Source organism: Blennius ocellaris (assembly GCF_963422515.1).
Source record: "Blennius ocellaris genome assembly, chromosome: 18".
Taxonomy (NCBI): Eukaryota; Metazoa; Chordata; class Actinopteri; order Blenniiformes; family Blenniidae; genus Blennius; species Blennius ocellaris.
The window spans coordinates 12,069,915-12,096,211 of NC_137667.1; the positions used below are offsets into that span (position 1 = coordinate 12,069,915).

The 26,297-nt window shown below is 39.2% G+C and overlaps 1 protein-coding gene across 6 annotated transcripts in view; it reads right to left on the reverse strand.

The window, feature by feature from the left end:
* Positions 1–1,993: 1,993 nt before the first annotated feature.
* Positions 1,994–26,297, reverse strand: part of lama2 (laminin, alpha 2) — a 188,298-nt gene continuing 163,994 nt past the window's right edge. For 5 of the 6 annotated variants that reach the window (XM_080513776.1, XM_080513775.1, XM_080513772.1 and 2 more), the window contains 19 exons: positions 24,840–24,984; positions 24,612–24,750; positions 23,749–23,869; positions 21,708–21,863; positions 20,666–20,719; positions 17,126–17,277; positions 16,839–17,015; positions 15,904–16,096; positions 13,416–13,508; positions 8,829–8,941; positions 7,849–7,942; positions 6,507–6,602; positions 5,359–5,439; positions 5,164–5,241; positions 4,970–5,048; positions 4,713–4,844; positions 4,461–4,591; positions 3,535–3,754; positions 1,994–3,438 (listed from right to left, as the gene is read on the reverse strand). In XM_080513776.1, coding sequence (XP_080369902.1) covers positions 3,278–3,438; positions 3,535–3,754; positions 4,461–4,591; positions 4,713–4,844; positions 4,970–5,048; positions 5,164–5,241; positions 5,359–5,439; positions 6,507–6,602; positions 7,849–7,942; positions 8,829–8,941; positions 13,416–13,508; positions 15,904–16,096; positions 16,839–17,015; positions 17,126–17,277; positions 20,666–20,719; positions 21,708–21,863; positions 23,749–23,869; positions 24,612–24,750; positions 24,840–24,984 — 2,415 coding nt within the window. In that variant the 3' untranslated portion in view covers positions 1,994–3,277. The remainder of the gene's footprint in view (positions 3,439–3,534; positions 3,755–4,460; positions 4,592–4,712; positions 4,845–4,969; positions 5,049–5,163; positions 5,242–5,358; positions 5,440–6,506; positions 6,603–7,848; positions 7,943–8,828; positions 8,942–13,415; positions 13,509–15,903; positions 16,097–16,838; positions 17,016–17,125; positions 17,278–20,665; positions 20,720–21,707; positions 21,864–23,748; positions 23,870–24,611; positions 24,751–24,839; positions 24,985–26,297) is intronic. The other variant, XM_080513773.1, reaches the window with a different exon arrangement.

Consider the following 26,297-nt stretch of genomic DNA (forward strand, 5'->3'; position numbering starts at 1 on the left):
CTTTCTCTACCTTCTACACTCATGTTAATATGGTAGCTGAGGAGGCTATTGCTTTACTTTCAGTGATATAAACATGGAATGCTTGAATGCCTTTGACTGATGTCGAAATGAGACTTAGATTAATGCTGTAGCTAGCTGTTTTATCTCACGTCACTCACTAGAATGGTATATGGGAAAGAAGCACACAGGAGGGATTTACAGTAAACATCTGCACTTGAACTGATGCCACACTGCCTGATTTACTGATAGGACAGGTAATATAGTACAATAGATTTTTAGGAAAAGGAAATTTCAGATCAACTAACTATTGTATGACACAAATGATCCCTCTGCATGTCCACTACTTGTTTAATGTGTTACTGTGCGTGCGCACATTTCACTTCAACACAATCACAAGACTACATTTGTCATAACAAACACTGAAATCAGTGCATTCATGAGTCACTAGCGACGAGGGAAAGTTCCACTTCTGTGTGGGAAAAATGCATCTGAGCTCTGTCATTTGTGCATCAGTATGAAACATGGTATTTCTTAATGATACACTCTGTGATAAACAGTTTACTGCAGTTAATGGAGTTTATTTTCACTTTAACTGCCCGTGTAGTTGGCTGGCTACAACCCCCCCCCCCAAAAAAAAACAAAAAACTGCAGTATTTCTCTGTGTAGAAATTACGCCTAATGATGACATTGACTTTACATGCGCCATTACATCCATGTGTTGGCTTACATGAGTGATGATTACTGTGTTCATTTTGTTTATCTGCAGTTGTTCATGACTTAAAAAAAACAAAAACAAACATTGTTTCTTGTTTTAATGTGGACACTCCCAAGTAGGAAATGGGACTATCCCAAATTATATCATTCCAGGTTTCCAGCTGTATAAATGCACCACTCAACTAAAATGTTTGCTACACAAAATAAGAGCAAATCCATCATAATATATGTGTAAAAAAAATGATCATAATTAATCCTAATCCACAATGTGATTTTTTTGTTTATATTTAGATATTGAATTCTTCTTACCTGCTTGTTGAACACATTTCTACAGCATTTTAAAAAATCTCACCAGAATGAGAGGAGGTGTGTGATCTGGATGAAATAAGTTTGAAACTAATCGGCTCAATACTTTTTTGTGTAACCCACAGCTGAAATAAGGATATAATTTCTCCTGAAACAGACATTGTGGACACTCAGAGGTGAGATTTTGTCATAAGGAGGAGGAAGCTAATGGCTTTACAAAACCAGGTGTATTAGTTTGAGTGGATAAGATGTTAGGCTTTTCTCTATCTTCAAAACATTCCACATCAGGCAGCCACAATGAGATTTAGTGGGCTGACTTCTAACCATGCTTCACATTATGTAAAGATGAAAATAAAAGATGAATGCACAATAAAATAAAAGAGGTTTGGTATTTTTTGTTCAACTTTGGCTTCACTTGCAGTGGGTACGTCTTTCCCTTAATGAATGAACATTGCCCTCTAGTGGATTTGAAATGGAAGTACAGGAAACTGTAACTTTTCTTTTGGTTTATGGATACAAAACGTTTCAATAATGATTCACAGTTATTTGCATGAGTGTTCATCCCTTGACAGAATGGAGTGGTAGAGAAGATGGATGGATGATGCATCCATTTTAAATGGATGTCTTGGTGAGACAGACACACTGGTTATTTCACTAAACAATTAGTTGAGACAGATGATAGAGCTTTATATATTACCCAGCAGCAAGCGAACAAATGCAATGCTCATGTTTTGTTGTATTGAGAGTAAAAATATAACCTATTAGATCCAACACAGAGATTATAGTTGTTAGTATTCTTGCCTCACACAGTGAGTATTCCTGGTTCAGGCTTTTGGGATTTTCATGTTCTGAGTGATGACATGTATAGTAAAATAGCAGTCTCATGTTATTGATTCTTCAAAACACATCAGTCCCACGTTAATTTTAAATAATTGCTTCCGCAGCTTAAAAAAGGACAGGACAGAGTCTGCGATGCTGTCAATAGTATATTTTAATAAACTGCTTCACGATTGTCAGTCACACCATGCAGAACAAAAATGTCCATGTCCTGCAGAAACCTTGTGCCTTCTGTTTGACCTCCTGACTTTAATGACGAATGACACAAACTGCAGCTGCAGCAAATTTCCCCAAATAATTGTGGAATGTTACATTCATTTTACACCCGACTCAAAACAACCTCATTATGTCCGTTAAAAGCATCATTCAGGTTGGTGAATGTGATATACAGATGAAGTTCCTATGGCATGACTGATGTTTTCCAATGTGTTTTTCAGTGTTGATGAAATAACCAATAAGTACAATTGAATGTTCATTTCTGCTCCCCAAGACTGTGCTGCAGAGAAGCCCAGCTTCATACACGTCTGAGTGACATGACGTTAAAAACACAATGACTACATGACACCCATTTCTGTGTCAACAATCAGTTTAAGGGCAAAAGCCAACATTGTGAAGAATTGGTGTGACTATTATCAACCCATTTTCAGGAAACAAGGTTTATGAAGGACATTTATAGAGGAAAAATTGCAGCTATAATCAGAAACATTTCACAGATGTTTGTGTTACACTGGTGAAATAATCTCTATTTTACCAGTTGGAGAAAAATCACACATTTACCTCTTCAAGAGGAACAAGAAAAGTCAATTTAATGTTCACTCATCACTCATGCCCTGAAATACTGTTAGCACCTGTAGCCACGCATATACCTGTAATGCATGGTATTAACACACACTGGTGGACAAACTAAAAACAAAAGTGAGAACTCACTGTGTGACCATGGCAGATTTACTGTATATTGTAGCGACATTTTGATTTTAGTTATATTTTGGATTAGGAGTCTTTTGGTTGTGATGTGTAGATAATTGAATGAAAGAAAAAGACTTCAGAACTTTCCAAATTGTGGATATTGCTGCTATCTAAAATCCAAAATTGGGGACAGCATTTATCAGGCAATGAGGTATGTTAGTTTGGAGTTGGAGAACAATGCCATCAATCACAAGTCTTGACAGATTTATAATCAAATAGCCTCTCATAGACTCTAAGGAGGCTATTTAAAGATTGCATTAACATGTTTCCATACACCCAAACACAAGCCTGCACACCAAATGTCTTGTTTGCAGGAAGTTAAACTGGGATTATTTGACATAATCTGACCATTGCAATTAAACTGTTGCGATCATATTTGGTATGCATTAAATGCCACAATGTTAAAGACGGACGTAAATCCTTGTGGTACTGATGGGAGATGACACATGACGAGTTATGCAGCGACAGCAGGGCAGGAGAGAGGCTGAACGCCCTTAATCTCTAGAGCCTTGTTGAACTGCACATCCATGGTCTTGGCAGCCTTGGTGATCTTCAGGTTCTTCATACAACCTCTGAAGGAAGAGCTGGTGGAAAGAGCCGCCTGACGAACTCCATCTGAGACCGAAAGAAGATGTTTCACTTTCGTGTCTGTGTTGAAGTACTCTTTTTTTTTTTTTTTTTTTAAGTATGTGTGCCCGAGGGTTTTCATACCAGGATATCCTCCGACGTAGATGGGGTCGTTGGTGTCGCAGGTGTTGGAGCGTGCGTTGGGACTCTCCGCTTGGCTCTGCTTCCCATCGACTGACAGCTCCGCCCTGTGGCGAAGCTTGTTGGCAGTGACGGAGTGCCACTGCCCGTCACAGAAGCCCTCCCCTTCAGGCACGTGCTCGGCAGTGAATCGCCCGGCTCCATTATCAACATGGAAAAGCAGCTGGGGGGCAGAACACAGTGTTTGTGCATTCAGAAATGTGCACATTTCTCTCACAGCTTCTGGCAATCTGTTTGTGAATGTGTAGTCATTTGAAAAGGTAAGTTCTACACAGTTCATTGGCAGACATATATAGAAGGTAATGAACATATATGCTGAGGAATGCTGATTGGCTTTGAGAACATCAGGAGTGACCTGTGTTAGAATCACCCACGAAATCCAAATAGATTCATTAGTTTCATTGAATTTTAGATAGTAGTTACAAAAGTACATAAACATGTATTTGGAAATATGTTGGTAATGAATCATCTAAAATTTCGCTGGGCTGTACTTTTTCAAAAATTATCAATATAACAGTCCCTCTGTTTAATCTGTTCAATAATAATTTTAACAGTGAGTAAAAACCACTTCACACAACATAACATATGGGACGGTTTCTTAGCTCAGAACAGAACCATCCTCTGCTGACTGCTAAGTACTTCCTCAAACCACTCAAGCATGACTCCCACATAAACTGGCCAATGAAATGATCAGATTTTGAATGAAGTGAACAAACAGGTAACGACATGTTAATTAGTGAGCTTTGAAAATACAGGATAAAGTAAGGTAAAGCCTGTTTGGCTCGTCTTCTTTTGTTTCTTTGTTAAGCTGCCAAAATGAGACTAACTCCCAGAACGCAGAAGTGGCCCTTTAAAGCTTTGTTGCGTACCTTGCCTTCCACAATCTCGAGACCGAGTCCATCATTGGCCTGGTTGCTGATGGCCAAAAGCACCCCGTTGGTCTTACTGGTTCGGAACTCTAAGGCTATAGACACATCCAGGCCGACTCTGTAGGAAGCAACTGAGACAGGAAAAGAGATTGTCATTCACATTTCTATTCTACTCATTTGGATTTTACATAATTATTTAAATGTGAAAAACTTTATGACAGTAAACCCAAATGTTCAGCCGGTCTTCCTCACCTGCTTTCAGAAAACCTGAGCCGTCAAAGTAGGTGCCAGTCTCCGTGGCAACAAAACATCTTCCAACCATGTGACTGGAAGTCGGCGTGGCCATGTTCAGCTTGAAGTCCTCTGTGACAGACTCAACTCGACCTGGACGGGGAAAGAAACAGAAGGATGAGTTGGTTGCTCATGTGGCTGTGACATTAAATAGAACATAAACTCACAAAAACAGGTCACTTTAATCATGTCTGTAAGATTTGACATTATATATATACCTGTAGTAGGTGACTTTACACTGACAGGACCTCCAACCATTTTTAGGTTACGGATACATCCGTTGATACTGTAGAGAATCTAGAAACAAATATAAGTTGAAATAAACGGTTTGGTCTTTTATCTATTAATCAGGGTACTTAACTATTGTCATGCATTAGCATATTAATCGTGTGACTTTTAAACATGTTTTTACCGGTCCAATTCTCTTGGTCGTGTAGTTTTGAGGTAAACCACCAACAAATAATGTTCCCACCACATCTAACAAGTCCGCCTGGTAAAAAAAAGAAAAGAAGTTGATTGGTGTAAAAATCTTCGAGAAACCATATATGGCTTTAATTGATTGTAGCTTCTTGTATTGGACATGTTGGATTTATCACAATGCAAAAACCTTCTTTGGACTGATCATCTGTTTACTGTATCGCCCGTCAACCACGAGGAGGCCTCGCTGCTTGTTACGACTCACACGGATCTAGACAAGGAGGGAAAACGTAATTAATAATTTCACCGTGTGAACAGTCACTGGATCTCGTCTTGGATGCCAAAATCCTGACAACAGCACTAAAGAGTAACCTGAAATACTCAGAAATTCCCCAAAAGTTGGGACATTGTGTTACATAATATATTCCCACCAATATAATAACACCAAACTGGATGTTGAGCCTCATACATTTGACTTCTTCATGGAAAATGTTGGCAGAATTCGATGACTTAAAAAATGAATTTCAAAGCTTGAAGCATCTGACCATGATTTTGAATTAGTCTTTGCCCAGACAATTTGTGTAATGTGTGGCTTTTACTTTGCATGATAGAAATGGAACTTGGGTTTGTGGCCTGTGTTTACTGACAGTGATTGCAGGAAGTGTTCCTGTGCTACGAGCAGAGAGAAGCTTCATTGCTTTTATTGCAGTGATTTTATTACAGTGCCTATAAGCATCCAATATAAGCCTTCAGATTAATGTTGCCTTCTGATTCTCTGAATCTTCTCATGATATAATACATCATGAAATAAGTCTTTTTCAATTGTCTCTTCAGAAACATTTTTTGGAAATATTTCCATATTGTTTTAGAAAAAGTTTGTACCAAACCGGTGAACCACTATCCATTTTTACATGTGATCGTCCATGCCTCTCTGAAATGTTGTTTGCATGCCTTCCCATGTTCCAAAGGTGTTTTTGATATGTGTTTGTTCTCCAGCCTTTTTGAGATGTGTTGCGGCCATCACATGGAATATTTTACATTAAATTGTCTTTTACACTATTTCTGTTTTTTTAGGAACACGACATGGGTTCATGAGAGTTCGCTACATTATTGTTATTTTGTTTTTTAAATTAAATTTAAAGCAAAGCCCCAACTTGTTGAGGATAGGAATTGTTTAAAAAAAAATATTTCTGATCCATAAAAATTCCCCAAAATATTGTCATATTCAGTTTGACATACTTTCTTTGATAGAAATTATATTGAAATTGAAATATTTACACATGTGAGGAATGATGGGGTCAAACGGTGCAGAAATTAAAAATTGTGTGAATGTTTTACCTTGTGCCAGTTGCCATCATTGATGGAGAATGGAACACAGCCAGATATGTTTCCATGACCGAGATCATAACCCAGACAAACTTGTCCGTCCTTGATCTACAAAATGACACCAGAGTGGTTGGAGAGGTGAGATGATGATGATGATAGATCGTAATTGCTCTACAGTGAACATCTGTTAGGATCTGCTGAAAAGTTACAGCGGTTTGAAGACCACTCTGACCTGCCTCTGAGTCATTTAGAGCCGTTTGGTCCATGATGCCTTTATACTACAATTCAGGTGAACCAAATCACATCAGAGTTTATTCTAAACAGACTTAGAACTGCTTTTAGGGAACAAAGTTGTTCTCCTTGTCTTCAGATGGTGAAAACTTCATGAAGTTGAATATACAGATCACGTCAGGTTTCATTTCAATCAATCTATAATTTAATTGAATCAACTCTATAGCCAAATGTGGCTCTTTAGCCTTTCTGTAATGGCCCCCTGAAGCTTCCATAAGCATTGGAGCTTATTTTTAGTTCATTTACACAGCAGTCATTTTCAAAAGGACTCTTAACTCTTGGTTAAAAATGGCTTTAAAAAATAACAAAAATGGCAAAAATAGGTAAAACCATCATAAATAGGGTAAAATGCTAAAATGCTAAAATAAATAAATGAGGGGAAAACATGCACAACTGTTTAAAGAAGAGACAAAATGGTCAAAAAAGCTTAAATGTCAACATTGTTTGGAAAATGCTCAATAATAATTGCTGAAATTGTAAAGAAATGTTCACCATCCTAAATTGTAATTGAGACTTCATGAATGCAAATTTGTGTATGTATATCTGAACTATACATGAAACTTTAAGAGCTGTGTTAGCTTCATTTGAAAGGTAAATGTGTTTTGCAGCTCCACTTAAATTTGATTTGGTAGAAAGTGAAAAAAAAAAACAGCTCGAAAAGGTTAGACAGAGCTACTGTCTAACTGTAAAACACTGGCAGTGATGAATAGGAGGGGCAGAGGTGGCTTGAAGCTACAATGGCGGTCTGGGATGGACAGTGATGGAAAACAAGCTGCAGTATTGTTCTAGAAACTGCCATGGCAGCAGCATAGTAGTGGTTATAGTAACTATGAATAGGAAATGTCACGGCCGATGAATAATAAAGCACTGTAACTAAACTAGACTTCAAGTTAAAAAAAAAAAAGGAGAAAAAAAATGCTGTTATAAAAGACGAGGACTTATTCTCTGGGAAACTGTTTTCTATGAATTGCAGCAGTTGAGAAAGTCAAAAGTTCAAAGTTCAAGATAAAATAAACTCATGGTTCTGATTTTAATTTATCCTTGAGCAAGTTGGGATAGTTACCTGTATGGTAACAAAGTCAGCGTGGTTGATTCTCGCCATGTAGAGAACAAGACCGGATTCCTCCCTCGTCCTCAGCTCAAACTCCAATATCAGCCTGACAAAGGCAAAGTGCCAAACAAATAAACATTTTTAAAAGCACTGGCAGCAGGGGATAGAAACAAGAATGAATTAAAAGGTAACGAGAAGGCAAAGGAAGATTTCAGGTGTTTGTAGTTATGATAATAAAAGACGAGACGGGGGAAGAGATGAGAAGGGGGACAGAGAACTGCTTTGATCTTTCAGCCATGACTAATGGACATGCATGCACGCACACGGGTTTTCTTTGTAGAATACACTGCAAGCAGAAGGGCTATACCTTCAACTTTGGAGGATCATACAGTAACTCTTGTGTTTGTCCAATTTCACACCATTTCAGAGGCAAAAATATTCCTATTTTACTACTTTTATCTCATACTGTTTGCTTTATAGATTTCTATGATGTGTACAAAATAAACCAATACATAACATAAATGAGGTTCAATGTGACCACAAACAAACATAAGTACCAGAGGTTAATTTACTTTGTCTGCAAAACAATCTGTTATTAATACATTATTACAGAATTCTATCCTTATATATTATGTATTCAATATTAAAGATTCATTGTATTAATTGTAAGCTTTGCTGCAAGTATATATTTTCCTAGAAACAGTTTTATCAATGGACATTTTATTGTTGTATTTTCACAAACACTAAGTATACATATATATACTTCAACAGCTTCAGCATTGACTTGGGTGTTAATTTTCATTATAATTACAGTACTACTGTATTACAGTGTGCAATTACAGATGGTGGGAATTTCTGTTGCCACTCCTCCGGCATTAGCATATCTTGAAAACAACACTGTCAACATCTTCACAAGCAACACTTGCAGTTCAGTAAAGCCATTCAAAACAATGTGAGTAAGAGAATAAAATATGTATTTTTCTCAAACTAACCTCTCTCTGACTTTGGTGTCATCGAAGGCGAAGCTCATGTGGCTGTTTCTGGTGAGTCCAAACTGATAGGCCTTCTCCAGGGCTGTCGGGGCTACAGCTGATGCACACAAATCCTGGAGATTGGACAGAATACGTCAGTTACGCTGACAGGGTCTCAGCACGCTGCTCTTGGTGCCTCTTGTCAACAGTAAACCTTAACACTCAGGTGGAACACATGCCAGTCACACTAATGGGGCTCCTGCCTCTGAAGTGCAGGGACCTGAAGTCTCGGTCAATCACATCTGCTCATCAAATAATGCCACACGTAGATAATAGTGGTTTAAAACACATGCAGTCTAATGTCATCTATGTAGATATTTAAAAGGAATAAATTATCATTTGCAGGCGCAGGATGTAAATAGTAAGCGATGCCACTTTTGTGCATGACATGGTCGTAGTGAATCACTATAGTACCCAGCTTGTGTGTTGAATTTTTATTTTTAATAATAAAAAGCTTCAGCTTTTGGTGTTTTTACTATACTGTCGATTTGTTTATATTGGACTGAGCCGGATCAGAGAAGTAAAGCACAGTCAAGGGGTCAAGCACAACCAAACCTTTTACCTTTATTTAAGTGTGCATCATGAGAATATTGACTTTTAATGAATCAGTTTTTATAGACAATCCATTATGAGCACCGTGGAATATTTTTTATTAATTTTTTTTGCTGTTTTCAGACTAATGTTGGCAAAAGGCTGTTGCTTCATTAGTTGCATAATGGTAACAGCCTTCAGTGTGCATGTTTTCATGAATAGAAAAGCTTTTATGCTGACACCGTTTCATTCACAATCAGCTCACTTTCACTGCTTCATTAATCGGAACATTGCAGTCGTCTGCGGTTCAGATCTGTGTCTCTGAGTTGCGTCATGTCTCCCCCCACAGCGGGCAAATTAAGAGAGAGACACTTACTTTCAATGAAAAAATGAAGTCAATGCCTTTTTTTGGTTGTCATTTTACACAATGTAATGTGATTACATTTGATACCCATGGAGAAAGCTGGTTAAGTTGAATTTTTCTACAGCACATTTAAAGTAGAGTGATTACATTTTAATCTTCAAAAAGAAGGACAAACAAGAGCCCATCTCGAGAGCTTGGAATGATACCTGAAGTTCACTCTCAGAAGTATTATTATTTTATACATTTTGCATGTTTTCAATAAAGTATGTAATATTATTAGAAGTATACTTCTCTTCTATGAATAGACAATTATAAACTGAAGAATTAAAAAATGCCTCTTGCAAGACACAATAAAATATGTCCTTTCAAGTCTTACTTGACAAATAAATAAAAAAAATAAGCAATTATAATCTGAATAACCCCTTTAACAGAACACATCTTGGGTTTTTTTTATGCAATAATGCAAACAATACAAGCAAACATGCTACTTTAACAAACTAAAAATATTTATACTTCAATCTGTAGTTTTAATTTCTGAGGTTTCTGGGGCCTTTATCAGATACTAACACATAAGTGTCTGTTTTGCATAAGCTGCAAATCACACTAATTTGACCTGACCAGGGCAGGAAAGGGTAACGTTGGTCTTGAGTTCCTCTGAAACGCATAACTTGAATTTAGTAGGCTGCTCCCCGTTTGTCTTTAAAGCCTTTTGGAAAATGTGTCACATGCAGCAAAGTACTGTGATATTTTATGTGATGGCAATTTAAGTGCATGTTTATTTGTACATTAAATAAAATAGACTTTGCCATGAATTTATGAATTGTGAACACAAGCTGGGAAGATGTATATCCGTGGATCCTTCTGAATATTTCATTCTTACATGTACTTTCATTTAATCTCAGTCATTTCACTGGACCAAATACCACAACTGCTTTCTCCAGCTGTTTACCATTTTCCGTGGGTCCCTTTCCTCTTTGCTCATACCATGCAGTTCATCCAAAGACCACAAGGTGTCACTCTTGGAATATACCAACCCTCATTTTATTTTAGTGACTCTTCTATCTGGCTTTTTTTCCTCCTCTGATACCTTTTCTTACTGGTCCAAGTCATCATTTATTCTGTCGTTTCATCTCACGCAGCTTGTCCTCCCATCTGCTACTTTCTTCTCTTTTCCACTCTTTTATTCTCCTCTTTCATGTATTTTTTTAAATTCTATTCTCTTCTTGCCTGTTATCCTCTCCCCAGTTCTTTTATACAGTATTATCCTCTTTCCCCCCTGTTTTGTTTAGAATCCTTCATATTTTCTTCTTCTACTCATTCCAGCTCTTCTTTCACCTTGCTCGTGTAGTATTTTAATTTTTTTGACCATACCATCTTTCTTCTTTTTTCCTTATATGTTGTAAATGGGGGAAAAAAGTGTTTTCCCTATTAATATTTTCCTTCTATTGATCTTTTTTTGGTCGATTCCTCTAATAATATACCGCCACTTTACAGCCTTTACTTGTGTTCATCCTGCGCCCTCAGTTTCTGTATCCTTCCGAGTCCTCCAACAATTTTCTACAATGTTTCCTGTTTATTTACCTTTTCTGGAACTTTTCTATTCACACCCTCCTTTCATTCTCAGCAAAATTTTTCCACTTTGTCCCAACCCAACATTCTCTCCTTGTACTTTTTTCTTCCTCTTTTTGTAATGTATCATATCATATCTTTTGTCACATAATTTGTTCGCTTTTCAGGACACAGAGTGGAGTAGTGTTTTTCACTGGAGTCTCAAGGACCCTGGTTCGAGTCTAGGTTTAGCTTGGAGGCCTTCCCGTGTGTGGTTTTCAGTCCTCTGTGAGTACCTGCATGCCGTACTTCATTTTCCTCATATCTGACGTCACAGCTATCCCCACTCACCCCACCCTCTCACTTTTCCTTTCTCCAAAACCTTCTGTCACCTATCTGCAAGTCTCACCTACTAAGTAATAAAGCTGCTTTGGTGTAACTTCAGCAGGAGCTTGAGACACAAAGTTAGAGAGAGAGAGAGAGAGAGAGAGAGAGAGAGAGAGAGAGAGAGAGAGAGAGAGAGAGAGAGAGAGAGAGAGAGAGAGAGAGAGAGAGTGTGAGAGAGAGAGCCTGGATCTGTGAGTGTATGTGTGTCTCAATCTCCAATCCACTCTTGTTCCCTTTCAAGTGAAGACATTCCCCACACCGTGACCTTGCTTTGTTATAGCTGACACTCACCTCTTATCGCGCTTCGTCCTCATATCCGCTCCTCCTCCTCAACCACCCTCTTTTCTCTTTCTTATTCTCCTCATCTAACAAAAGGCAGACGCCACTTGCTCAGAAGCCCTTTTCCTTCCCCTCTCCTTTCATTCTTCTCCCGTTTTCTCTCCTCCATCTTTCCATTAATCCAACAAAAGGCAAGCCCTGCGCCGTCCCCTCTCTTTCCTGCCTTCCTCCATGGCTGCACCTTTTCTTTTTGGCTGTCTGTCCTCTTTCATCCTCCTCTTCTTCTTCCCTTGCTTTCACTCATTCTCTCATCCCCTCTGCGTCTTTCCATTACGCTAACAATAGGAAGACGGTCCTCCATTCAGGTCTTTGGTTGGAGGTCACACGAATAGAATCTGAAGTCATTTAGTGTGTGTGTGTGTGTGTGTGTGTGTGTGTGTGTGTGTGTGTGTGTGTGTGTGTGTGTGTGTGTGTGTGTGTGTGTGCGTGTGTGTGCATGTGTTAAAAAAAATCTGCAATCTGCTTATTGTACTGCAGATTTCTCTTTATGAGTTGAATACTAATTAAATTCAACCACAAATGTTTTAATGCTCAACTCATGACCCATTTAAATACTAAAAGACTACACAATGTTCTTCAAGCATATATCACTTGCTGTTGCATTCAATATGTTTCAAAACTCTAGTCTGTAAACTGTGGACAAGTCACACTGCAAAAGCAATAGCATGACACATGCTTGTCAGGCAGACAAGCATGTGTCATTAATGTAGGGTACACAGGGTAATGTGTTACAACCTAAAATCGCATAGATTCTTTTCATCTCCATAACTAATGTTAAGGTCTTTATGGCAAAATACTTAACCTACTGCTGAAACAATGGTTTTAAATGTATTGAAGCAGAAAGTGGATTGAAGAAAGGATTACACAAGAAATCTGATTAAGGTAAGGTATATGTTAATTATTTCCAAAAAGTAGCATATTGAAACATAGACTAACAATTATCAGTATTGTTTGTGTATCCAAAATACAGTTCAATAAAAAAAAAACAACAACACAACTTCATGGTATATAACTTTATCATTATAATATAAATGTATTCATACTAAGTGAGTTGAATACATACCAATTGGAGATGTACTTACTTTTATTATTTTTGTTTTGATATAGTAAACAGTCTAGGTAAAAACCCTTTTTAACCTATAGTATGCTATGTTAAGCTATTTTTCAGACCTTTAGTGTATATATTTTTCTTTTCTGTAATGCATCATCACAGCATGGAACACTGCCATTTTTTGGTACCAAACTATATATGGACAATAAAGCCTAAATGTTCAGTGTGTGTGTGTGTGTGTGTGTGTGTGTGTGTGTGTGTGTGTGTGTGTGTGTGTGTGCGTGCATGCGTGCGTGCACACAAAAGTGTGCTCTGTGCGCATGTATACCGCGTGAGAGTTGGGATCCTGTGTAGCGGTGGGCGGTGCTACAGCAGTGGGCGCAGTTGGGGTGACAGCAGGTGGAGCAGGGGGCGTGGCCTCCTGCAGGTCAGCGGTCACAGAGCAGGAAGGAAGGAGATTAGCAGCAGCCGCAGAGCCAGGAGTGAGACAGCGTTGATGACAAGTACAAACAGGGAACAGCAACACGTAGGCAGCGATGTCAAGAAGATAAGTCAGAGAATGGAATGAAGCATCATTAAGAAGTACACTAAGCAAAAAGTGGCTGCCATCACTTGTCATGCTTACCACCACATTTGTTATAATTCCAATAGGAACAACTTCGCAATCAAGGAATCCTAAATGAGAACTGAAAATACACTTGTAATTAATTGCGATCTTGGCCATATATTCTTTAACAATGCAATAATGTTTTGTTTTACTCAAGTCAAAGTGCAGTTGACTTTATCGCAACCACCTACTATATCTTCTTTTTTTTAGTTTGTATTTGGCTTCTCATCCTCGAGAATAAAAATATTTAAACACAAAGCAGAATTTCATTACTTTTATGAAGGGATGTCTGAGCTGATCATGTCAAATGTGTTATTATCTTATGGTGTATTGTATTGATATTACAATTCATTGTGTTTGTGAGCAACTAGAAACCAGAATTCTAACAGAGTAACACATGTCTCATTATTAATAAAAACAGCAAGTTAAAAAGATATACAATTTTGAATACTAAGGTCAGAGATTTATTTCTCAGAGTCACAGTGTTGGCGGGTTCCTGCTGAGCCTCTTCAACCTGTCGACTGGTGTTCACTCACTATACCATGAATCAAAGGTACAGACTGAGCAGAAGGAGATAACGAAGCTTCTTTATTCAATACATGCTGAGACTGTTGTCTTCTGTCAGGAGTGATTGAACTTCATTCTGACAATATCCTCTTAGTGCTAATGAAAAATGCATACATCAACCCGAGTGTGGAGTTCACTCTCCAGAGAGCTGCTCCTCCACTCTGTCCCAGTGAAATCTACAGAATACTGTGAAATGTGCCAATTTGCCCCGATGTACGTTAAAGATTGGAATGCCCCGATGTACGTTAAAGATTGGAATGCAGAAAACATGTATATAAATAAAACGGATGGTTATGATAAACTTGAAAAGCTGTTAAATCATAAAAGTAACCCAATTAATGCTATGCTATGCTAATGTCAAGTTAATTAAGATTAGACAAAAAAAGACTTTGTAACAGTAACTAACCCAGAATGAACATTGTTCCTCTGTAATGTTGGTGAAAGAAAAATCACATCCTCAGAAGACTGGAGTTGTTTTTATTTTTATTCTTTTAAACATCTCAAACATCGTTTCCACTCCAGTCTTGTGAGGCACTTTGTTGTAAACTGTGATGTGTTGTAGCCTCATTGAAAAACTGCCTTAAAGTTAATGATATTAACAAAACCACTAACTCTCTAAACATGAATTATACAGAGAGATTCCTGCAGTCACTACTGGTTAACATAGAGCTAGGGACTAGGAGTACTACAGCTTCTCAAAGCCTGCGGTTCATATCATAAAACAGATGAACGCACATCCTATAAAGCAACAAACCATAGAGTTATAGCTTGGCTGGCAAAGATTTCTGGCTCCATGCTTCATGATCAATGTCCCCTAAGAGCGGTAGTTTTGCAGCTAACTGGGTAACTGATAACCTATGGCTCCTGCAAGACATATAATATATTAAATATGTGAAATACATCTCGCCAATGCTGGCGCTACGAGTACGAAATGAATAAGTCACTGCCTGCCAGCTTCTTAGCATAGTGGCTAAATGTTAGCTCAGAGTGTTTGGCTCCTGTGTGCTCGTAAAGCATAAAGCGGCATGCACAGTTAGCCTAGCACAGCATCGTGGCTCTGGCCTGCATGACAGCCTGCCAGAGGTGGAGTTTAGTGACTCAAGGCTAAAGGGACTATAAAGAAGAGTTAATGGGCTGTGCAACTGCTGTGTGATGAATCGCTGAGCTAACACGCTGGGCCACGGCTGCATTTCATCAGAGAGAAATAGGTGTGTGTGTGGTCTGTGTGTGTGTGTGTGTGTGTGTGTGTGTGTGTGTGTGTGTGTGTGTGTGTGTGTGTGTGTGTGTGTGTGTGTGTGTGTGAATAGCAGAGTCAGAGAAAATAATAATGATAACAATACAGTGTGCTGGGACATCTGTGGCTTTTTGTAGAAGTGCATACTGGCACGTGTACTGTATTGCAGAATGTATTACAGATAAACTTCACATGTATATTGTTTCGTAAATGTGCCAGCTGAGGATAAGCTGACCAGGCAAGAATAATGGCCAGTGCAATACTGTAATTAAGAATATAACTTTTTTCCCCCATATATTTCATGCAACATTTGTCACTTTCTGTTGAATAACATTATAGAAACAGGTCACATCCATGTCTCTTAAATAGTAGAGGTTTGGATGTGTGTTTATAATTGTGTCTACTCACAGGTGGAGGTGGTGTGGCAGGAGCAGGGGTTATAGGAGGAGTCAGTGGTTTAGACGTCTCTTTCTCCGCCTCCTTCTCTTTCTCTTTTTCAGGCTCCTCCACTTCAGGGAGAAGATGTGGAGGTGGACCAAGGTAGGGGCACTGGCCGATTTCAGCATTCTCAAATGAAACAGGCTGGGAGAAATCTGATAAACTAACAGACAATAAAAAACAAAAACAAAAACAAAAAAAACCCAACATATAAGACAATCTCACATATAATATGTAAATCTACATATTATTTTTTTAATCCCTGAAATAAGTGCTAGTGCTTAAAGCTGCGGGCCTATAATGAAAGAGACACTGAGACAAAGTCCAATGTAGATTAGAAGGAAGCAACAGTGTTGGGGAGGTGGGGGGGGGGGGGGGGGGGGCAAATAGGCAAACAGACACAAAGATAAACACAAGGATGGGAGGATGTAATTTGAGTTATGACTATGTTTATGATGTCTGACAGTTCTATTACTGCTATTCACGCAGAAAGGAGACACTGGCTTTATCATCATTATCATCATCATCAACACCACCATCATCACTTCCTGCAACCGTAATAACTACTCCTTAACTAAGCAGTGCATGATGCCAAAATGAGTCCTATGGCATCGAGTAACAGCGACGCTCCCGGTTTAAATGCTGATACAGGAAATCAAAGTCTGCGATTCAAGAGAAATATCTGACTATGGCCGACTTTGGCGACTTGTGGCATTCACGTAAAATGTGCTCTTTTTGGGGGCACATATGACAAATGAGACTACTTCTTATTTGTTTTACTTTGAGACATGAACTGAGCCAGTTTAGATTGATCTTCTATGAATCCTTATGGTTTTGAATACAACACTAACTCATATTTAGTCAGGCCATAATCTGGTTGTATGGAGAGAAAAAAGTTTACATACACAGAATTGACCATTAGGTTCCATATACATCCCTGGAATGGGATGTTGACCCTGTTGGATGTCTGCTCCACTTCTGCTGGAATACCACCGAGGAAGACACGCTGCAAGCCTATTGGCTGATCATGAGGCAATGCCGTTTCCCTTTTGGCCTCCTCATCCACTTGGATTGCAAAAGATCTAATGGAACACAGAGAAATATGTTTATATGATGGAAAAAATCTTCCAACAATAGCAAAAGCTCATCAGTGGTTAAACATGGACTTAACTCAGACACAGACACTACTAACCTGCCAGGTAGCCTCTCTATGCGCAGTGAATGCTCCCTGCCGTCGTTCAGGATGCCTTGGTCTGGGCGCCTGATGACACGACGTGGGCTGCCGTTACCCAAAAACAACATGACCTCCAGAGAGCCTTTGTTCAACATGACTGAGAGGAAGGGCTGTGATAGAAGGGGGGAAACTTTATTAACTTTGGAAACCTCCACAGAGATCAAGCGGAAAAGAAGATGAAATACAAGACTTGAAGGCCACACTGTGATGTAGTGATTGGTCCTTTCACTTCACAGTGAGGAGTTCCGCATTTGCCTTGAGGAGACTTTCTGTGCAGAGTTTGTGTGTTATCCATGTGTGTGTGTCGGTTTTCCATCAACGGTCCAAAAACATGCATGTAGGGTTAATCAGCAACTCTATGTTGCTTGGAGGTGTACATGTCAGTATGTGTCGTCAGTCTCTGTATTTGTTAGTTTCCGGAAGTGTTCTCACCCAAAGTCGGAGAAGATGGAAGAGTTAATGAGAAGGGCTTGGTGTTTCACTATGTCCAGTATTAATACTACAACACCTAAAAAGTAATTTCAATCAATATTAATGGGTGATTATTTCAAAAGGGGAATTGATACATGTGATCAGAAATTTATTTTGAAAATCAAATTACAAGTACATAATGCTACACTAATTGCAAGGACTCTTAATGACTCCGAAGGAGATTAACATTATATTTCTAAGAATCTGAAAAAGTTGTGAATGTCAATATCTACCATACAACAATACAGCATAAGTATATACTTATTTCACTAAACTGTTTCTGCCTGAATCTAAAATTCAAGATAGAAAGATGGTTAAAGGCTGAACATATGAACAGTCAGGTCAAAGTGAACTGACAGCTGTCAGGCTTTTCCAGCTCATAAAGCATTTTCAAATAGTTTCAATGTGAAAGAAATGTGTTGAACAACATGAACATTTCCCCGCCTATGTCTAAAGTCTATAAATGATTGTTGGCAAAAGGAAAGAAAGGGTCAAAAAGGGCACATATGAACGAAGATGAGAAGTGAAGTGGCGGGGGGAGGGGGTACAAACAGAAGGGAAGACAGAGAGGATTAGAGCAGAGAAGAAGCAACAAGGAAAGTGGAGATGAGTGGGGGCAGATAGGGGGTATACAGAGAGAAATTGGGGAAAATAAGAGAGGTAAGAAGAGTGGAGAGAAGTAGGGAGCAGGGAGGAAAGGATAACAAGAGATGAGAGGAACGGAGAGGAGAGGATAATAGGGGGACGAGATGAGAGGGCAGAGAGCAAAACAGCCAGCGAGATAGAGACGGTGAGAGAGGGAGAGATGGAGAGAGAGAGAGAGACAGTGAGGTGCAAGAGAGCAGTGGTGCAGGGTCAGGCTAATTTGAATTTTAATTCACTGTGTGCCAGAGGGCGAAGTGGGAGACAATTTACCACCTGAAAATGGAATTTCAATTTGAGGTCGGGGACAAATTGAACTGAGATGTAGCTACAACATGCCGCTCGCTGCGCGCTGTCTCACACACAGATGGAAAAGCACACTCGCGCGCACACAGGTGGACAAACCTCACACGTATAGGCAGAGGCAGACAATTACAGATAAACTGATGTGTACAAAAATGCATACACTGAAGGAAACGTACGCAGATGCACATACAGATCAAGGCATGTTAGAGACAGGCACGCACGCACGCACGCACGCACGCACGCACACACACACACACACACACACACACACACACACACACGCACATTTAAATGCTTTGGAGAATTGAAGAAAGAGCAGAAAATAATGGAAAAATGTACAAACTCATACCAGGGGTCTCAAACATATGGCACACAGGCTGAAATCAACCTGCCAGAAGGGCCTAATCCAGCCTATTGGCCACCCTTTATTTTTCTCAACATTCACACCTATTGGCAGCGTTGAGACAGAAATTAAACTGTAGAACGAAACAGGACTATCCAGAGAAAAGCCACGCACACACTGAAAGAACATGCAAACTCCACACAAAAAAGCTCCCTCAAACTGAAGCAAGGGGGAAACCAACCATGACATGAAAACAAACCACTGAACAGGCTTTTGCAACAAGATAAAAGTTTGTGCCATTGCTGCTACTTTGCAAGCAAAACATAGATTTAAGAACAATTCTGAGAAATGGGAGGGAAGCATCACATGTGAACATTTTCAGAATGGACTTTAATGTTTTTGCACTAATACTAAGACAAAACTTTGCTATTTATGAGTTATTTTATGAGTCATTTCTGTGACACAAATCAGATACAGATTTTATACAAATGTTTCTCCTATACTTTGCTCATTGTCCTGTGAATGGCTCAGCCAAATATTTATCATTTTCCGTCCTCCATCTCTCCTTTGTGGTAACCTTTTCCTTTTCCTGTTACGTTTTTAAAGCAGTTTTCAGCCACTTCTCTCCTGAATCTATTTTCTCTGCTCTGCATTTTCCTCCCACTACGACTTCTTTTAAGCTTTTCTCTTTCTCCCATCCTTCCTCTCACCTCTAAATCTCCCCTCATCCCTCTATCCTTTGTCTCCCGTCCCTCTCCTTCACCCCCTGTCTCTCCGTCCCTCTCTAAAACAGCCATTAGTCAGGGCCAAGTTGAGTTGATGGTGTTTCTAACCTCGCTTAACCTTTCTCCAAGCACACACGCCCACATGAGCACACACACACACACACACACACACACACACACACACACACACACACACACACACACACACACACACACACACACACACACACACACACACACACACGCACACACGCACACACAGACTGTCAGCATAGTTAGTAAAAATAGATTTATGGACCCAACAACCAGGGATGATGGATAAGCTAAAGGTAACCCTCTGTCCTCTTACACGCACGGACGCACGCACGCACACACGCACGCACGCGCGCACGCACAGCTGTAATTAATTTCTTTATTGTTCTTACATTCAACAAAACCTAAATAAATATATAAAATCATACCTGCATATTTGCATACATCTAGCAGCTGATAAGACAGGTGGCACATAGTGACAAAAAATAATGGCTCTAAGTATTAAGTATAACTACAGTGAAAAGAGTGTCTTATCCAAGCATTGTGTACGCCCGTATTCGTGCGTGCAAGTGTGCACATGGGAAGTGATTTTGGCTACGAGACAATCTCATCGGCATAGTTGCCAACAGAGTCAAATCTCATTAATATGCACTGATGGAAACTTAATTCACTTATCGAAAAGCTGCTTGTGTGATTGTATGTGCGTTTTGGCCGAATCAGCAAAAAGCCAAGATCACTACCTAGACAACGACTGAAGTGGGTGCATGTGTGTGTGTCTGTGTGTGTGTGTGTGTGTGTTTTATAATTTTGTGAATGGTATCGCTGTGAGGGTTTATTTTAGGTTAAAAAAAACAACAACAATCAAATTATCCTGTTTTGCCAAGAAAAACAAATTTCATTAATATGCACTTATGTAACTGTCCTTCACTCAGAAAGCTGGGACAGTGTTTGGGGCGCATTAGTGCGAGCTGAACCCACCTCTCCAGATTGCCGCCGTCTCCTCTTTGAATTGACGACGTTGGCATTGCGAGCCTGTGGTGGGGAGAACGATATGACCAGTGATTGGTACCACTTATTACATTCTTGTGAAGTTTTATGAGCAACAATCAGGCATGAAAAAATGCAAGTTGAGCTTGCAGTCTCGTTTCACACAGATCTCCTGCCTCGCTATTTTTTTTTGTGTGACATCTAGACTCTATAGATCACTACTTTCATGCTCCTCCCATAGTGCTTCGTCCTCGCTAAGCAAAGCATTTTGAGATGTAGGTTTTTAAAGCCTTTAAGGGTAGAAGTAGCTTGTAGAAATTGCAACAGCATTTGTAGCTGACTTATTATGCCCTCAGTATGATCAAAAAGTTCCTGTTCATTGCACATGTCTGATATTTGCTCAGTCTGGTTATGTGCGGATCATATCTAACATGTACATCATTTCTGAGGCCTCTCTGCTGAAGTTATGCCGATCGTGACATAACACTGGAGGCTAAATATTTAACCCTGATTGTAGGATGGCCCCACTTTTTCATATTTATTTTTACTAAAAAAACCTGTCTTGTTGGACAAACACCATATGATAACAATATTTTCATTTTCATATATTTACAAGCTATTTGCTGCAGTTATAATTTAGATGTCATGGTCACCTAACATTTGTTTACCCCAAGATAATGTACATTATGCATAGATAAACCATGTTCAAAGGGATGCTGTGTAACTTATGAGGACATTAGCTAAACTATAACAATTCTTCAATAATTAATCTTTGTTTGCGATATTTTAGGAAAAATGTTGATGAAAGAACTGTATAAGTGCTACATTCAAAATAAGCTATAAAAGATAATTTTAGAGGCCAGGCCATACTTTGCTTTGAAAAAGCACAATACATGAATTATAAAGTTACTTCAAATTCCTCTTTACATTTACTACACAACACCTGGGGATCAGTTGAGTTCAACTAGCTTATCTATCCATCTAAACACAGAACATCCATCTATGTTAATGTGCAGAGTGAATCATAATAAACCTGCTGGCCGATCGGTGAAGCTCCGGCCACTGCCAGCAGGATGGTCCCGGTGTCTGCCAGAGTGCTGAATGAGAGGCTGATCTCTGTGTCGACTCCCAGCAACAGGCCTCTCAGTTCCATGTATCCCGGTTTAGAGAAACTGACTGTGTACAGTTTCTGTGGGACAGAGAAACAACAGTTGCTAGATGCATGAGGATGTATCAATAAATAGACATGTACTTTACACAACACATACAGATGTATGGAAGCACTAAACAACTGTGAAAATAATACTGACTATGGATCTGATGTTTTAGCCGAGGCTTACTTATGTGTTATAATTCACTTGTCAGTTGATTGACTGTAGTTTGAGAATCAAAATATACTCTCACACTCACAAACACGTGATTTCACAATGACTTAGGATAACAAGTGGCTGCAAAGTGAAAATGGTTTAGCGCTTGTCTGGGTTGGCCTTGGGGGAACCACCGTCCAAAAAAACAAAGCAAAATCAAAACAAAAAACATGTGGTTGAGGTTAATGGTCAAATTTAAAACTCCAGTGAGTGTGAATGTGTGCGACTGTGATGGGTGACGTGTCTAGGGTGTCTGTCCCATGACCCCAACTTTTAGGAAGTGGTACAGAATTAGGGTGGATGGTTGAAGAATATACATTAGTAAAGTTGGAGCAATAATATTTACTTAAGCCTGACATTTACCCAAAACGTACTTTTTTATACCCTAGCACCAAAACCAACCGACCAACCAGCCAACCAACAAACCAACCAAACAACGTTATCACTGTCAATACATGCAAACTCAAACAGAAGTCACTGATCTCAGGCCTGGTCTTCTCACCATGATATGATGCTAACAAATACATCTAAATTTGTGTGCTCATATTTATGTTTTAGCACTTCTAATTTAATAAATGGTAAATGGTCTAGATTCTAACCACACTGAGGTAGTCCCAAAGCGCTTTACATATCAGCTCATTCACCCATTCATGCTCACATTCACACAAGAGTGTATGAAATGTGTGTCCCTGTAGGGATATGTAAGGCAAACACACACAAGCAGGAGAAAGACCTTCACTCTACAACAGTCAGCTCCCCGGCAAAGACAATCCTTCATACGCTTTTTCTTCACTGTGTGAGCAGAGATGCATTTTTGTGCAGATTCAATATGCACAGTATGCAATAAATGAGTTCTATTGTAAATTGCATAACAGTGTTTCTTTAACCAAACATTAAAACCATATCAGTGTGTAAATATCAAGAACTGCTCTGATTAATACGTATACAAATAGTATGTGTGTGAGTGGGTGAAATCTGAATGTAAGAAAAAGAAAATGCACCGTTTGACTGGCCTTGGCCTTGCTGACCTTCCTGGTATTTCATTCTTTTCATTTCATTTCTTTTGAGAAAATTACTTCATTGAATAAAAGTATGCAAATAGAAACAGTGAATAGAGAATAAGAATGACAAAGCCATGCTCAAACCATAAAAAGGGGAAGAAGTAGGGCCAAGAATACCTGAACATAAAAGACAATTCAGGCAACTAATAAGTTGAAACCTTTTAAATCACTTGTACAGTATAGGCTGGATAGTTTGGCACATTCACTCTTATTCTAAAACATCGCTTTATCACCCATGTAAATGGTAAAAATGGTCTAGATTTATATAGCGCCTTCTAACCACACTGAGTGCAGTCCCAAAGCGCTTTACATATCAGCTCATTCACCCATTTACGCTCACATTCACACACCAATGGGACAGAGCTGCCATGCAAGGCGCTAGTCGACCACTGGGAGCAATTTAGGGTTCAGTGTCTTGCCCAAGGACACTTCGACACATAGACCGGTGTAGACTGGGATCGAACCTCCGACCTCTCACTCCGAAAGACGACCACTCTACCACCTGAGCCACGGTCGCAAATGTATGCATGTGCATGCATACATTTGTGATATGCTACTATTGTACGTATAAGGTTATCTTTTGTATGAAGCTACAAAACAAAGATATTGTGAAGCGCCAGGTGCACAAATGAGTGCAGAATCTTACCTCGACATTACATCCTTTGGTCACGCCGGTATAATCTGAGCTACTGAGGAGATTATATGGAGTTCTGGACACTTCAATGTCATGCAGACAGCCAGCATACCTCTTCAGAGTCACTTCTGACCTGCAAGGAAGTTGCATTACATTTAGCAAAGACAAGAAAATCATAGCTGGGGGAAGTTTACCTAATTGGCCTTATGGCCTCTGAGCAGAGCATTGTCACATTGACAATGAATTACTGCAGCTGTGAAGCTATTGCATGATTTAACTATAAATAGACTGGTGTCTGGATGTCATTAACAGGAATAATCTGACAAGATATTTTTACACAACATCATGTAATGTAGGAATCTATATATTGTGACATTTGAAATATATTCCATCTCATCAAAACCTTTCACTGTCATTGTAAGTAGCTTCCATTAGTGTAAACGTAATTTTTGAGCACTGAAAGGTTGCACAATCATAACACATGAGCTGCACAGGATCATTAGCACGGCAAGCCTTATGCATATATCAGATATCAACAGTTGTGATAATATGTCTGATTATGAGAGGGATTCATCAATTCCTTCATTTACCTGGCTGTCGTGCAGTGAAGACAAAACATGAGTTTGAAGCATTAGCACGCTCTATAAGTTATAAGTGATTTGAGGAGAGGGTGACTGCACTTGGTCAGTCAATTTCACAGTCTCAGTAACAAAGTTTAATTGCACCAAAGTTTCGCATGAGATAATAACGACATGTTTAAGCAGTCATGAACAACCGACTCACAGTTTCAATGGAATGAGTTTGTTAGAGTATCTAGAACAAGCATGAGTGTCTAAAACCAATACACTAAAAATACTAGAGCAGAGTTTGTGTACCTGTAGTTTCCAATCGTGGGCAACCCTCCAAAATATATTTTCTGGTTTTCCTTCAGGTTCAGACCTGTAGCTGAACCCTGGGATGCGGCAACAATCTTGTCCTCTGCACTGCTGTCAATGTCCACCACAGTGACCGTGGCTTTGGAAAGAGTTAAAGAAACGTTGCATTTTACACTTATGATTCTTTCATTCACTGAACATTGAAGTGTTCTTCCCGTCTGTGTGAACCTTGTTTCTTGTTCCTCGACATAGTGAGGGACTTCCAGCGTCCATCGTTGTGACGGCTTGCCGATGTGACGCTGCCAACTCCTGAACCGAGGTCAAAGCTCGCCTTCACCTTCCCTTCTGACAGCTCCAGGGCCATGAAGTCCTTCTACAGACAGCAAGAGGCACAGAAACACATCTGTAAGTTACCTCAACAAACAACCCTATTAACTGTGGAATAAATGTTAAATTTCAAGACTCTGGAGATTCCAAGAGATGATTTTGCAAATGTGTAAAAATTACAAAGACAAACAAACAGAGCATTAACTTTGAAGTGAAACCTGATACCAAACACAAAAGATGACTGATGCAGCAGTGATTGTACTACCTATGTTGTTGCTAATAAAATAACATTAGCATGGCAGTTCTGAGGGCGATTTGACCAAAGAACCAGACATTTGTCAACATTGGCCTGAAGAGGAATGCTGTGGTCGACAGGATCACTGACGTTTTAGCAGATTTGCAGCACACATTTAAGTCATTTAGTATTTTTAACAAATGACCAGTCAGTAAAATGGCATCATTTTACTTTCCTTGATGTTTTGTAAAAATATAATTGAAAGTGTTACCATAATGCAATGGTATATGCTGTTTAATAGTTTGAGGAAAATGGGGAAGAGTAATTTAAAGCCACAACATCTGTATACTGATTTGATCCTGAACGCAAACAAACTTTTGGGGATTACATTTAAAATTAGACATTAATAAAAACTTTATATTATATGGTTTTTTTTATGCTGCACATCCAAACTTGGTGTTTACCCAGCAGCTGTACAAGGCCTCCACTCACACCTCCAAATCCCACTCTCACTTTCTCCTACCGCCTCAACTATAAAAATCCCCCAAAACCAAAACAAAAAACCCACACATTTATAGCTGCAACTGCACACCTGAACACATTTTTACCCTGCCAATATTTATCACTTCTAAAATCCTCTCCTGTTTCTACATATATATGACACTACATAAAACTTTTAGGCAGGTGTTGAGTAAAAGTGGCACTTATCCATTAAATGATACAGTAAGGATGGCATCTGGTAAGCTTCACTGGCTGTAAACTAAGACCTCAAATATGCAAATAAAGTGATCAAGAACTATTCTTTGCATGAGAAAAAACAATGTGTGACTCCCACAGAGGGTATATAACTCGACAGGATGGAGTCTGCCTGTGGTTACAGGAAGAGATAGAAGGTTTTTTTTTACCAAGCCTCTATTCACATAAATCCCTCTGGCTCATTGTTTGAAGTGCATTGAAAATTGCTGCAGAAGTCTTTCAAAAATGCTCTTTGGAAACCAGTTCCTTTTGATTGCTTCACATGAAAAAAAGAAGAAGAAGAAGAAGAAGAACAACAACAACAAACTGACTTTGTAACGTTTTGCAAAAGATTTTCATGTCAATTCCCAATTTTCTGGCCACAATAG